This window comes from Bombus fervidus, chromosome 14 (genome assembly GCF_041682495.2).
Source record: "Bombus fervidus isolate BK054 chromosome 14, iyBomFerv1, whole genome shotgun sequence".
In the NCBI taxonomy this organism is placed as follows: domain Eukaryota; kingdom Metazoa; phylum Arthropoda; class Insecta; order Hymenoptera; family Apidae; genus Bombus; species Bombus fervidus.
In genome coordinates, this window is record NC_091530.1 from 9189351 (window position 1) to 9204324 (window position 14974).

Here is a 14974-nt window from a genome sequence, read left to right on the forward strand (position 1 = left end):
CGGTCGAAGGAAGCGGGAAATAAAACTCGAGGTCTTTGCTCGTCGAACCATTATGGCCTCTTTTTCCCTCGTGTCCCGCCTATTGCTTCTGCTCCCGCAGCACTCATCTTTTGTAACCTTTTTCAACCCACCCCGGACGTCTGTTCGACGTTGTTTCTTCTTTTTATTCGGCAAGCTCGTGCGCTTCCTGTCCAAGGATCGATATAACGCTCGGCAGAAGCGATTTTGCCGTTTGGAAATTGCTCCTTCTTCTCTGCTCCTATCTACCAACCAGCAACGAAACCTCTCTTCCATTTCTCTTCCCTCCACCTTTTCTTTTATTCCCTTTCATTGTTTTCTTCTTTCCACGAACGTTAGTTTCGAATTGTTATTGCACTTCGGTCGATGGCAGACGCCAGACTCGCGTCTACCCTTCGTGGCCTTAATTGTCGGTAAAAATGGATTAAGGGAGAATCAGATTCCGCGAATGGTTCGGCCGAATCGACACGGGGAATCCACTTTAAGCGGCGCTTTTGTGCCTGATCGATTGACTGACGCCCTCAGCTCTGGATTAACGTCGTCGGAATTTGTACTTTGGTTCTCATGACGACCAACTTGCAAGTTTCTTCGATAGAGAATGTATATAAACTCGTAGAGCAGAGTCTTAGTGGTTTTAAAATAGTGGGTAGAATCTAGTGGGTTTTGGAAATATCCTTGTTTTTATAAATATTCGCGGCAAATGGGATAAATCTAAGAATCGTTAGAAACTGGATAAAAAAGTTTCGAGATTGTTATTCTATTAGGAATCTTGAGATACGAAAAATCTGAGTATTGTACGTTGTAATATAAAAATTGTATCAATTATTAATTATTAAATTTTTGTATTAGTTATTAAGATAACTGAATTTTTTTCTTATATATATATATTTCTGTTTCTTCACTGATGTATTTTAATATTTGTATCGTTGAATTTTCCATTGTATATTTGTCGTTTTTCGGTTTTACAGTTAGATTCATGTTTTCGTAGACTGCTCTTAGCTAATTCATATAATTTTAACAAACTTCACGTATCCTGAGTCGTCTTCTTCATATCGTACTATATACGTATTAATATTAATAACACACCTAGTATAACGTTCTTTTCTCACGTGAAAATTACACTGTAACATAACTAACACGTTATTTTTATTTCGTACGCTTTCACTTAAAATCGATAGTGAACGTAACATTTATACTAACGAGTTGTATTTTCCGTATGAGCCGAAACAACGTTCGATATTCCACGGAATGAATTTTGTAATATATTAATACGATTGCATAAACTGTTAAATGAACCTGTTCACGTTAATGAACAATTGACAATTACGATAATAGCTGTACTACATAAAAATACGTCAGCGTTTGATATTATATGCGCTTGATAAATATTTATCGAAATGAGTGTGAAACGAGGCGAGGTAATAAAGGGGTGGCCCTTTTTTAAGGACGAGACTTCCAACTTCTAAATTTGACTAATGAGAAGAGCGATGAATTGCAAAGCTTCCCAGGGGAGAAAATGAAATTTAGCTGGTAATTCACGATTGAGTAAACAAAGATTAATCATAGCTCGAGGAGATTGTACAAGGGTTGGACTTAATTTCGGCAAGAAATCTCATTCGTCTCGGTCGTGTCTCGTCTGTCAGTACTCCGTCAATTATTTCTACCCGATCTATCTTGTCGTGACTCGAGTTTTCCCCTTTTTCGTACCCTCTTTCTTTCGTTTTATCGCAATCGTCGACTAAAATTTACAAGCGCCTTTTATCTTCCGATTCTTTGTTACGAAATTTCTTGATAATTCTCTTATTCCATGTAATTTCTCTCATATTTTAAATAAACTTTTCTTTGTAAAAAATTCCTCTCGGAGAAAGTTCGAAACACGTGTTTTCATGCAAATGTGTCCACAGAGTAACAAGCCTCCTCGATATAAATTCCCTTTTTAAGATAAGAAGTTCGAGGCTCGTCGATTCTTCCATGAAAGATAAGAAAAGTTGGCGTCAGAGGAACGATACCCTCCTCGTCGAGTTTAGAAGAGTTTCGAATGGCGAGGTAACAATGAATTTACTTACCACCCTCGATAGAAATCGGGGTAATCATCGTGTCACCTCCTTTGATCTGAACGTTTCCACGATACCAGACGATCGAGGCAGCTGGTTTCGCCGATCGAACAACGCATTCCAAACGACGGGACTCGCCAACTTTCACCTCGATCTTCTTCTTGTTCGGGTAGTTGCTGATCTCCACTTTTTGCGGTCGTGCTGTAACACAAACGATCAAAGTATACGTTAGTCTATGGGAAAACTGTGTTCAATTCCTTTTTTTTTTTTTTAAGTAATAATATAACAATAGAAATTACGACACACTCGAATTTGGAAAACACAGGTTAAATATAATTTTCAAAATAGAATATCCATAGTATGATTTTAGTTTTATAATGGGAATCTACGTTTCAACGGGTGTCAGTAATGTTAGAAAAAATTGTAAAAAGTAACCCAGCGGTTTTTCTAAAAATTATTTCAATATTCATACGATCTTCATGTTATTATTTATGTTATGTTATTTATTTCTATCTTTTATCTATGGATTGGAAAATCGCATGGAAAGCGGGTACGTACTTGTCGGAGCTGGCGAAAATAGCGATTTTAGTTCCACAGGATATTTTTGCTACGAAGTAACGGAAGGTTACATAAAAAGTTGGCGAGAAACGAAAAACTGTTCTTCGAGAGTCTAAAGTTAAAAACTAACTTCCACGCGTTTAAGTCCCCCTTTTTTACGAAGAATTCTATGTTGGAGCAAACATATCGTAAAGTACGAGCCAGACCTGTACCTTGGAAAACCACTTTTCACGTGTTTGAAACGTCGAAACTGGCGCTAATCTACGACGACGTGACTTTCGTAAGTTGTAACGTAAATATCAAGCGATTTTTTTTTTAGAACCAATTAATCTTTTTACTAACGTTCCATTTTTTAAATTAGTTCATGAGAATATGAATTTGCATAAACTTCGCCAGTATGGTAATATAATCTAATTTTTTAAACTTCTCAAGTTTCTTTGTTAAGATTGAACTTTCTCCACGGTTCTCTCAAATTACAAATCTTTTTTATTTGTATATTCCACCCGAATTCATCGGTTAATCCCTTCGTTTGCATCACGAGGAAGAAGATTAAGATGAATTCCAAACGATAAATTCAACGACTTTATGTCGTCGTATCTAGGTGTTCAAGTTCAAACAGAGAAAAACGATCGTGTGGGTTCACGATAAACACAATTTTTCTTCGTCGATACATCCGGTAATCGATATGGCGTTGGTAAACGGGTAAACGGACGACGACGTCTTTTTCATCATTTTGCATTATTAATACCCGTTCCAGATACGATCGCGGCTACCGGGCAGATAAATATAAACCGCCGCTTCCTTTGTGCGAACGAAAAATTAGTTTCACTCCATTTCATTTTTCTTAACGTCAAAGAAGCGAAGGAAAATTGTAATCTATGGCTTCGTTTAAGAAAATCTCCACATTGTATTATACATCTTACACGAACCTTTTCTCTCTTTCATCGAATACACAACACCCATTTCTTCATTACAGAAACGTATTTCAACATCATTCAACATTCGATGTCTTTCATTTCTCATCATTTTATCTCGATTCCTCTTTTCATTTTATTTCCTATGTGGAAGAAGATGGTCGACGAGTTGGTCGCCATATTCCAGTTGCTTCTGGTAATCTAACAGAAGTGTTTTGAACAGAAGCTCGTTGGTATCGAATAACGGATTTATTCATGTGGAATCGATTTTCAAATGGTATCATTTAAAACAAAAAGAAAAAAAAGACGGGATTTTGTACTTTTTAAATAGCATCACATATTTTTCTTGCCATATTCTTATACTATGATAGAAGAATTTTGTGATGTAATAACATGTATCATCTTCATTATTCGAACTGTAATAAATTAATTTGTTTAAATTATCATCTAGAATATAAGATAAATATATAGAATATACGGAATATAAATAGAACGTAACATCGAACATATCATCAGCGATATAGTTAAAAGTTACAAGTTAGAAGCAAATTAATTATCGTATTAAGTATCATATATACACAGGTGAAGGTACCTCCTTTCAATTTTTCCACTTAAACAGTATCACCACAATCAATCTGCCACTGTGGTGCAAGAATACGACAACAAGTGTCTATATCAAAGATACAAAATAACTCTTGCCTTTAAGACAAAAATGACACTTTTGAAACGTCGTTTACATCAGTAAATTCTTAGCTTCATATCTGATTTGTTCCTCGATACGTACTTTTCGTTAAATCATCGGAACTAACTGAAACATATCCTGGACAACCCAGTAAATATTATTGTCTCTTTCTCCTTTTCCATACTTTCTTTTCTTTAAACTGGGGCTTTTCCTTTTCATAAACCACGGATCGACCATGGTCGATGAACACCGGAGAGACTGGAAGAAAATCGTTCACAAAAATCAGGCAACGTTTCTGCTCGAGTTTTGCCACAGCAACGATCCACCAACGAAAAGCGAAATACCGAGTGAAGGGGTGGGCGGATGGGGGAGAGATAGAAAAAGGAAAAGGAAACACAAACGCATTGACCAGGAAACTCCGACATAACGGTTATTTGCCACTTCATTTGGCTCGGATGCAACGTGCTTTCGATCCGTTCGATGGCAGTGCGCTTCGTCGAAGAGTTTCTATCTAGGAAGTTGGCTATCGACGGTTGAAAAATGCGTTTTCGACCAATAACCACCGCCAGGCTGATACACGATGACGAGCAGCCCTTGATTCGTCGATTACCATCCATGGAATTCTTCATGCACGTATCCACGCCGCTTTGTTACCTATCGCGTCGACAGGACAGGAAATTAACTCCATCACAGTTCGATGTAACTTACGAACTTTTCCCTCGTCTATTCCTTCATCGTTGTCCGAAACTATGATTCGTTTTGGCTAACGGAAGATCCTCGAAAGCTTGGTTTTTATGAGCTTGCTTGGTGAGCTTGGAGTATATTTTCTTTGGCTAGACGGTAGAATGGTTCGGTTTTCATCGAGGGTTGTAGTGGATTGTGTGTTTGATGAACTTGGAATTGCTAGCAGAATTGTGTACGATTACTTGCTTTACAGACTTTTGTGCTTTTTTCCACTGGACGTTATTGTTCTCTTCTCGTAATTAATTTTTTGCCTTCAGGTAGATTGACATGACGGTAAAAGATATCGTTAGTTGTGTATTTGACGAGGAGAGGATAAAGTTGATGAAAGGTCAGCATAGTATATGACTATTTTTCTTTTACATTATAATTTGTATCTTCGGTAAAGCTGATATAATCGTTTCCTTTTTCTTTTTGTATTTAGCGAGGAAGGATGGGATTGATGGAAGAATAGTGGCTACCTACTTTATGTATTTTTTGCCTGTTGCGAAGCTTGTCGTTGTCTGGGTCAAATTCGCGAGTAGTAACAAAATACACAATGAATTAGAAACTATATTTAACAATTGAAAGGTAAGAGAATTTTCTTGACCATCGTATAATCGTTGATCAAAAGACACAAGAATCTTTCCCAACATCCTGTTCGCATATTCGCATATATTTTGATATCATATATTTCTGACATTTGCATATAATGTTTGCTAATTAACAGACTCGTTAATTTTTCTCGTAAGACTGTTTCTTCAGAATCAAACAAATTACAAATTAAATCCACTATCAGACACGATGATTTAAAAAGAACGAGCTATACATCGACAAAACAAAAAAAAAAAAAAAAGAAAAAAGAAAAAGAAAGACAAAAATAAATAAATAAATCGTAACGTTTTCCGGCTGACCAATAAACGAAACGACAAATATGCGTCAATACCAGCAATTCTTTCTCGCCTGTTACCACCAACGTGACAAATCAGCCGGATAGCACATTGAAATCATCGAGGCTCTGCCGTTTTCTTCGACACTCGTTTACCAGGACTCGGCCGCGCGGAACCCTCTTCAATTACCGAATTTATTGTTGGCCGGTCCAGTCGTTCCGGCGAAACTTCCGGCCGGACAAACGAGGTTACGCTTTTTCAGTCGCATCGGTCCGCTCGCTCGTGAAAATTTATCGCATTACAGTCCTAATTCCTGGACCAGGGACAGAGGTCGGGCTATCGATAACAGTCAGCCTCGATATACACACGCGCACAAACCGTCGGACAACGTCGCGTTGCAAAAAGCCTGCACCTTCTTCGTGCAGCAAGTCGTGAGGAAAAATGAAGCCTCCTTTTTCTCAAGTTGCTCCTCGATTTCTGTAATCTGCTGCTCGCTTCCAAAGACGGCGGACAATTCCAAAGGACAAAAACAACCGGTAGAAGGACGTTCTAAACTCTATTTGGTCTGGCGCAACCGAAAGAACGAGAAATGAAACATAGCGGCGGTCCTCACCGCCAGAGTTACGCGGCAAGGCAAAAGCTATTCAGCGAATAATAGCCACCATATTTCCCTTCGTTGTCCACCGCGATAACGGCATTAACGGAGACCGTGTTTTCCATCCTCCGTATCCTCTGTCGCCACTTAAACGGCCGCTTCTTTTTCCAACCCTTAATCTCTCCTCTCTTCCTTCCTCCTTCTTGCTATTATATCTTTCTTAGCTTCTTCCTTCGGTATACTGTTATTTCTTGCCACGCGTCTAGTGTATGTACAACCGGTGGCTTCTTCCTTTCAGCGGATACGTATGTGTCTGCTCTTCTAAGATATGGATCGACCAACTTGCGCATGTGGCATTCCAAGTAAGTCTTGGCGATTATCTTTGGTTGGAAATTTTTAGCCGTTTTATTTACTTGTTACTGGATATCGTTAATCGGCGGAGATGAACGAGTTCGTCTCATTAGGTCTTAGATCATTCCGATTACGTATATTTCGATGCATCGATTCGTGTTCGCTGAAAATAAATTTTCTGATAATCTTTTATATTTGAGAAAGTGGAAGTCGATGTGTTGCAAGTTCTGTCCTCGTTAACTTTTCATTCTAAAGCTATAGATATCTTTGCTCGATAGATAATTTGATTGAAAGCTTGATGGATAGTAATTATCGTAGCACTGTCATGTTCTATTGGTGAGGTGAAATTTTTGAAGAATATTTTTGACGGATGCAGGACGACGAAGAACCACAGTTTAATAATAAACTTTTAATATTTCTTTCTAATTCTCACTGTGGCAGACTTTAGTTCGTTCTTGAAGAATAAAATACAATTAGGTTGTATGATGTATCTGTATTATTCTACGCACAGTTTTCATGCTGATTGCTTGGATGCAAGTACAAAACAATACAACACAAGATAATTTAGAATTATACTCCGAAATATTCATTTTTAATGTTCTTTTTATCTTATGGGAAATATTTTTGTACGTGTAAGGAGGAGGCATATGTCTTTGGTTATTAAGGAAAGCGATTCCAATAAGATTCCTGCAACTCTTTTTAGCGAAAAAATAAATGATTGTTTTCTTAATAAAGCGTGGAGTAAATGGTTTAAGTGATTAAATTTCGGATGTTCAAAGCGAAACGAGATGGAAATTCGAATATCCGATCGCACAAATATAAGCGTTCAGATGAATTTCGAACATTTCAATTCACTTCTACATTTACGTTATTTGATCGGTGTATGTCGATGGTACTTTTTCATCATTTGAAATACGAGTCTTTTTGGTGAACTTCCGTGGTACTCTAATCGATTTCGTATTATGGAGAATGTGTTAATACACTTTACATCGCGTACAAAACACACTTAGCAATTAAATACATTTCGCGTTACGTAAACTATGATTACAATCGTATAATCGAATGTTCATTTTTACAGTATCAAAGAAAACCACTATGATGTGAAAGCCCAAAAGACGTGTGTTATACATTACAATCTAAAAAACGTCGAGCATTTCTTCGGTTATAATAACATTCTTTAGATGTAACTATTGAGATATGTATAATTTTGTGTGCTAGATTAGCCGCGTAATAGTGACACACGTATGTGAATATGAGTGTATTGAAGTAAGTATGTGCGCGGCGTCTCGAAAAACACATGAATGTAACTGTTCCCTTGGCAGTCTGGTTTGGAAGATGGTGAGACAAAGAGAATGCTGAGACGCGTGCAAATGTATATCGACGAAGATCCTGCAAATCGTTTATTAAATAAATGTAAAACTATTTTAATATGAATTCTAAGTGCAACCTTAGTGTCCCTTTACTTTTATTTCGGCAATTAAGATCCACAATTCTCAGTAACAGTAACTTTAAATCGATATACGAATAAGTCGAAATTAGTTTTATATCAAATATTTCATACTACTATCAATCGAGGATATCGTCAGTTGTAACAGACGAGCAGATATTTTTTTAAATAGAAGCATCCGCGAAAGACTTGTTCCAACTGGATGTAGACGCAAACTATAAAAGTGTTAGAAGAATATTTATATTTCAAGCACATCCTTAAACTTTACGTGATGAAACGATTCAACATGTACACGGATGCCCATTAAAATCCACAGATCCTGTACGTAATCCACTTACTCGCGAACCAACGGTTTTACAATGCCGGCCTTTGTAAAACCAATATCTTCCTCTAACCCCTGGTAACGAAACGATCTCTGCATCGATTACGATGTTTAATCCAATCCTATTCCACTTTGTCAAACGGCACAAACGAAAAATATTTACGAGAAGAGCTGCAGAATGTCGGGGCTTAACCGTCGCGAATTACGAGCAAAAACAAATTTTCATATATAATAAGGGAAACACATTTTGTTTCGTTGGATTCTTTATTAAAACGATATAACCACCAAGCGTACTCTAAAATATCGATGAAAGCTATCCCAAGCCATCAAAGATAATAGAGTGTACTTGAAAAAGCGGTATAAAAGTAACGCGTAACGTGCAACACGATAAGCTCATAATTCTCTGATAAAAATAACAAAAACCGAAAACTACCACGAAAATACAAGCGAGCAAGAGCATCGTAAAAAGAAGAAGAAAAAGGGAAAGGAAAGAACGTCGATAGAAAATGCATCGAGAATTGACCTCAGCCAGACGCCACGCGGATCAAGCAATTCGCATTCTTTTCCCTCGGAAACCACCCTCCGACTATTCTCTCTTTCTCTTTTTCTCGTTACTTCTCTTCTTTTTTCTCCTGTTGCCTATCGGACGCGCAACAAAATTGAACGTGATTTTGCCACCGGAGAGCCGGCTGTTTTACATTTTCTAGAACAGTGAGCCGGAAGTCTAGTAATATCGCTGGGTCGGCGATGAACGCGGATGAAACGCAGACGCGGAAGAATCGCGGCTGAATTCGCACGCATTGCGTTCCGTAGCAGAAGAATGGACCAGCCGAGGGGTTTCGACGGGAGCTTGGGTCGTTTCAGGGTTTAGTGATAATTGAATGAGCGAGCGTAGTATCGCCATGGGATTTCGAAACGGTATTGGTGTGTACAAAGCGGGACGAGGACTGAAAAGTTGCACGGGGGAAAGCGCGCGAATCGTTCGTTTCCCGGGAGGAAGAAAAGCCCGTCGAGGTGAACTTCCTGCCGATGCCGGCGGCAGGAAACTAATTATTTTCCGTCTGCCAAGAGTCACCATCTTTTTGCGCTGCAGTAAAACGAGCAGGGTGTTTTCTTTGGTTGTTGATGGAGGTTCGAATGCTCGGCGGTAGTTGGCCACATCGATTCGATCGAGTGATCGTCGATTGATTGGTTTCTGCAATCCGATGATGAGTTATGGTTTGGGCAATAAGTTCGTTCGTTTTTTATTGACGTGTACGTATTTAAAAACGTTAGGAACGTTGTAAAGATCGTTTAAAGAATGTAAAGACACGTGTAGCCGAGTCGATGAAGAAACAGGCTGAATAAATTATTTATCGGTTAGGTGAATTTTATATGAAATTAGCAACACTTGACGTGCTCTTTCGAGAAAATCTGACGAAGACAAATTAGTTTGATCTTAAAATTGTTAACGATGTTCCGATGTACTAGTTGCATTTGCAAAGCAAATGATAACAATTCAAAAACACTAAATAAAGAGGAAAAATCCATGTCCGACTAATGATTCTTTTGCAAAAAGATGTTGATTCATTGGATCAATGAACGTGATCGAACTTTCTATTCAAAAATATATGCGAGCACGTCAATTTGGTAATCAAGCATCGTCAAACAGACAGGAAACCAACGTCAAACAACAACAACAGCTTCAGTTCCTCTGGCTGGTTGAAGAGAACTCGAGCCAGTCCACATGGTAATCGACGCGAGTGGATGTCTCGCTAAGTAATGCAAAGTGTCTGTGAATAATGCATGCGGCCGCGTGCATTCAGGGACACAGGTGTAAGTAACGCATTAACAAGCAGCGTTAGATAAGCGCGGTGCACGCGGTCAGATATTAAAAGGGCGGTGGTGCACGCGTGAAACCAACCAGCGAAAAATCTCCACACCTGTTCTTCAGACTTTTCGATCTTCAACATCTGGGCGTGTGACACGCTTCTTTGTCAAATCGGTTAAAAGCGTGAAACGTGCACACGTTATCAAAGGGACAAAGGAAATTACACGTTTGACCGATCTTCAGCTTAGGATTTTCTCAGCATGCGTACTTGCAACCTCAAGATGTTGTAACCAGAGAAAAAATCCATTTGTTCTTTCATCTTTTATTCTCGTTTCCCAAGCGACGTCCTTCTTTTCAATTCGTAACGACACTGAAAATAATCCATGGCGTCGTTCATTGTCCGCTGGCTAAATGTTCTTGTATACACATTTAATAAAGAATAATCGTCCGAGGCTTTTTAAGTAAGAAACTTGTGCGCCTCGCTGAAAAATATCCGAAGGAAGGAAGTAAAAAGACGAACGCAGCATGGCCAGAGGATTTGCTCTAGAAATTCGCGGTATTATCTTCATTGTCGAGCAGAGAGTAGAGAGGAAAAGGGATTTGTCTCGGAACTCGTTTAACGTTCAGCCCATTGTCTCAGGCAATCGGGGCGGCGTTTAACGTCAATTGCTACGCGTCGGTTAATAAATATCGTTATAGTAGGATTTCTATGCAAATTCATATTTTTGGGAATGTAATTAGAAGCGAAGAAAATAGCTATTGAGAAGTTGTTGGCTGAAAATTGAAACGAGGAGAAGAACTCGGCAGAAAATTGTTTCACCTATTTACCGATTAATATGGAAAGCAGTATACTTTGAATCTCTTACATATCTTTCCATATTATGAGCGTTCTGTGCAAATTTCCGCTTTCATGTCTTATATTTTTGAGAATGTAACTAAAAACGTATTACACCGGTAGAAGATTATGTTGTCTATGTATCAATTAATATAGAAAGTAGCATATTTCGAATATTTCATATATTTCTTCGTGTTATGGGCAATGTTCTTGCAATTTTGCACTTGCAGATCTCCTAAGAAAACGCAGAAAGATTCGCTGTCTAGTTAAAAGCGAACCGTTCTCAGCGTAGAAGAGGCAACGATGATTTTCCGACATCGATATTCTTAGTCTTGTTATCATCGCGATACCGATTTGCAATTTTCCTGCCTTGTCGTTGAATTTCTTTGTCTTGAACGAGTATATTCGCGTGCAAGCAGGTGGAGAGCTATCCTCGGGGTAAATATTCAAAAGCAGAGTCGACCTCAAGTCGAGTTTAATCGAGAATTCACGATACAACATGATTTATGCAACTTCATGGGGTTGATATACGTAGGTACCTACTTGGTGGAACTAGATCGGACAATTTATATTACACAAATTCAGGAAGCTATTTGGATTTTACAAATAAATGATACGCGTCGTTTGAAACATTTCACTAGCACTTAATATACAATATAATATATCATAATTACAAGAATATACTTTAATTAATAAAAAAAGAATACAATTGTGGAAAACGATGCTCGGTTCTCAAACCTACTTGCAGCCATATATATATATCTTTATGATCATTTAGAATGACAATTTCGAACGTAGTTTGCAAATCTGTTCCATCGAATGGAAAACTTTCCATTCGTTGAGGTTGAGGTTGACTGATTGAAGAACAAGTGAATGAATTTGTAATAGAAAAGTATATTGAAATAATTAAAAGTATAAGTATAATGTACAAGTATAAGTTTATGCTGATTCAGATCCTTACTCTCTTAGTGTTATTAGACAATGGAATGGGAGCACGTTCATATATTTATAGCAAAAGGACATTACCAAAAAAGTTAACCTTAGAGGCTACAGGGAACATGAATAGAAATCTGTTTATTAGTTCCTTTGTCCCTAAACCTTGCAACCCAAAACATAATGTACATTCAAGGGTACAATAATATGCAGCGCTCCTTATTTAGAATATTACTGTGTAATAGCAGTTACGGATATACCAGGTATGTAAATGTGAAACCGGAATTTTTGTATAGAAAATACACGTTTATTGTATGACAATGATTAAAAATATTTTATTCGAAGTATTTCCCATCGCTAGCTATACATTTTTCCCACCTGTCTGGCAATTGGTGGATGCCACGTCAAAAAAACTGTCGCTCTTTTGAGGCAAACCAGTCATCGAGCCATTTTCGTATATTTCCGTAAGAAGTGAAGTGCTGGTCAGAAAGTGCCTGTCCCATCGATGCAAATAAATAGTAATCGGACGGAGCCAAGTCTGGTGAGTAAGCCGCGTGCGAAAGTATTTCCCAACTGAACGCTTCAATCGTTTCCTTGACCGGTTTTGCTGTATGTGATGGTGCATTATCATGAAGCAAAATTACTTTGTGTTGCCTTTTTTGATATTCTGGTCGTTTTTCACGCAAAGCTTGATTCAAATCGATCATTTGTTGTCGGTAGCGCTCAGTATTAACGGTTTCGCCAGGTTTTAACAGCTCATAATAGATCATACCCTTCTGATCCCACCAAACACAAAGCATTGTCTTCCGTCCATAGCGATTTGGTCTTGTAGTCGATGTCGGTGGTTCGCCTGGAGCTACCCATGATTTTTTACGCTTAGGATTCTCAAAATATATCCACTTTTCATCGCCAGTCACAATTCGGTGGAGAAATGACTTTCTTTTGTATCTGGAGAGCAGCATTTCGCAAGTGGTTTTTCGGTTTTCCTGCAGTCTTTTATTCAGTTCATGTGGAACCCATTTTCCCACCTTCTGGATCTTTCCCATGGCTTTCAAACGTATGGAGACGGCTTCTCGTGTCACGTTTAATTGATCAGCGAGTTGTTGTTGCGTTTGAGCGTCATCCTTATCCAATTCTCTGTCTTGAAACTTTTTCGGTGGTCTTCCACGTTCTTCGTTTCTCATGTCAAAATTGCCATTTCTGAATTTTTTAAACCACTCAAAGCACTATGATTTACCAAGAGCATGCTCACCGTAAGCTTCGACAAGCATTCGATGCGATTCTGCAGCAGTTTTTTTTCAAATGGTAACAGAAAATCAATGCTATCCGCAAATCGTAGTTTCCAGGCACAAAATTCGACATGTTCAACGCTATTACAAACTATTCTGTTGTATGAAACTTGTATTGTTCTGAGTCGAAAATGTTTGTGAGATGTCAACAAAGGCTTTTGGCATCAATGACGCAGGCATTCAATCTATAGGCAAATTCCGGTTTCATACTTACAGACCGATACATAAATAAGGATGTAGAGATTTTCTTCAAGTAGTTACTTCAACACTATTGAAGACTATCCTCCTGTCAGATAACTGTTCCGGTGTTAATACTATAAAAACCCTAAGAAATATCCCAGAAATGATACATCCTTAATTTAATCTCATTTCAACTTGATTGATTGATTCAATCATTTCTATCGGTTTAGTCACTTTTGTATGATACGTAGCTAATGCGCAATGCCGGCAACCCTGACAAGACAAGGTTTCATGGTCGTTGAAATAAAAGTGAAGATCGATAGGGTATCGATCGATGGTGTTGTAGGGGTCAACTGAAATACAGACGCGTCTGGCAACATCAAAAGATACAATGATCAAACACGAAGGGAAGAGTGCAGCGAACAGTTGTATAGAGTGATAGAGGCAAAGCCTGAAAAGCGAACCAAGGGGGATGAAAACGCGAGGGCCCTGCCTCTCTGCGCTAACATTCAACCATTCAACGTCGGACCTTCGGCCTCATTAACACGCTGCTCCATCGAAAAAAACAAGATTGCACGTGCCAGAACGCAGTTTCCTTCTCTTTGTGAAAAAAAGAAAAAAGAAAAAAAAAAGAAAGAAAAAGAAGAAAACGGGAGGAACACGGAGTAATAAAAATTTCTGGAATAAAGGGGGTGGTTCATTGAATCGTTGGAACTACGGGAAGAAACAACCTGCACCTTCTTTTCGCGTGGAATAATTTTTGTTGTTCTGTATATGCGTACAATACTTTGTAGAGATTTTGTAGAAATCTTTCGCTTGTACAAATAAAAGTTCTGCAAATATCATAACGGAAGCTAAATTTCTAAGTTGCAACATGTATTTTTCTGCATTTTTAAATACACATTGTCTATACGTTTGCACTTTTTCGTTTCATAGAAACGCATCAACACGCACAGTTTGTTAATAAGGCTGAAAGTTTGTTTTATGATAGATAAATATTATCTTAATACTAAAAATTTGTTCCTTCCTCTAAACATTATAACGGCTACATAATATTACAACGTTATGATGGATAATTTTCGTTTGATATTTTTCTACATGCTTAAATTTCCTATAAATGCATAAAAATCCGTGGTTTAATTACCAGCTTGCCTTTAACGTTATTCGTTATAAAATCGATAACTCGTCCGATTTTCCAGCACACAGGTTGGCACGTCTTATGAATTCTGATTAAATAGGCCTCGCGTTGCGGTTAGTAAAATTCTTCTCATCGTCGTTGAGATAGCGAACGAGCGGAGAGTCGATCGATCGAAATAGCCGCGGATTACTGGCGTTGCGGATCATATACAGATTAAATGGTTTTTTTCTAGACATTT

At 38.2% G+C, this 14974-nt stretch overlaps 1 protein-coding gene across 6 annotated transcripts in view; it reads right to left on the minus strand.

The window, feature by feature from the left end:
* Window positions 1–14974, minus strand: part of Sns (sticks and stones) — a 479087-nt gene that overhangs the window by 26403 nt on the left and 437710 nt on the right. For all 6 annotated transcript variants that reach the window (XR_011801606.1, XM_072016811.1, XM_072016812.1 and 3 more), the window contains exon 4: window positions 2085–2273. Coding sequence is in view for 5 of the 6 variants with exons in the window: in XM_072016811.1 (XP_071872912.1) it covers window positions 2085–2273 (189 nt within the window). In the remaining variant the exon portion in view is untranslated. The remainder of the gene's footprint in view (window positions 1–2084; window positions 2274–14974) is intronic.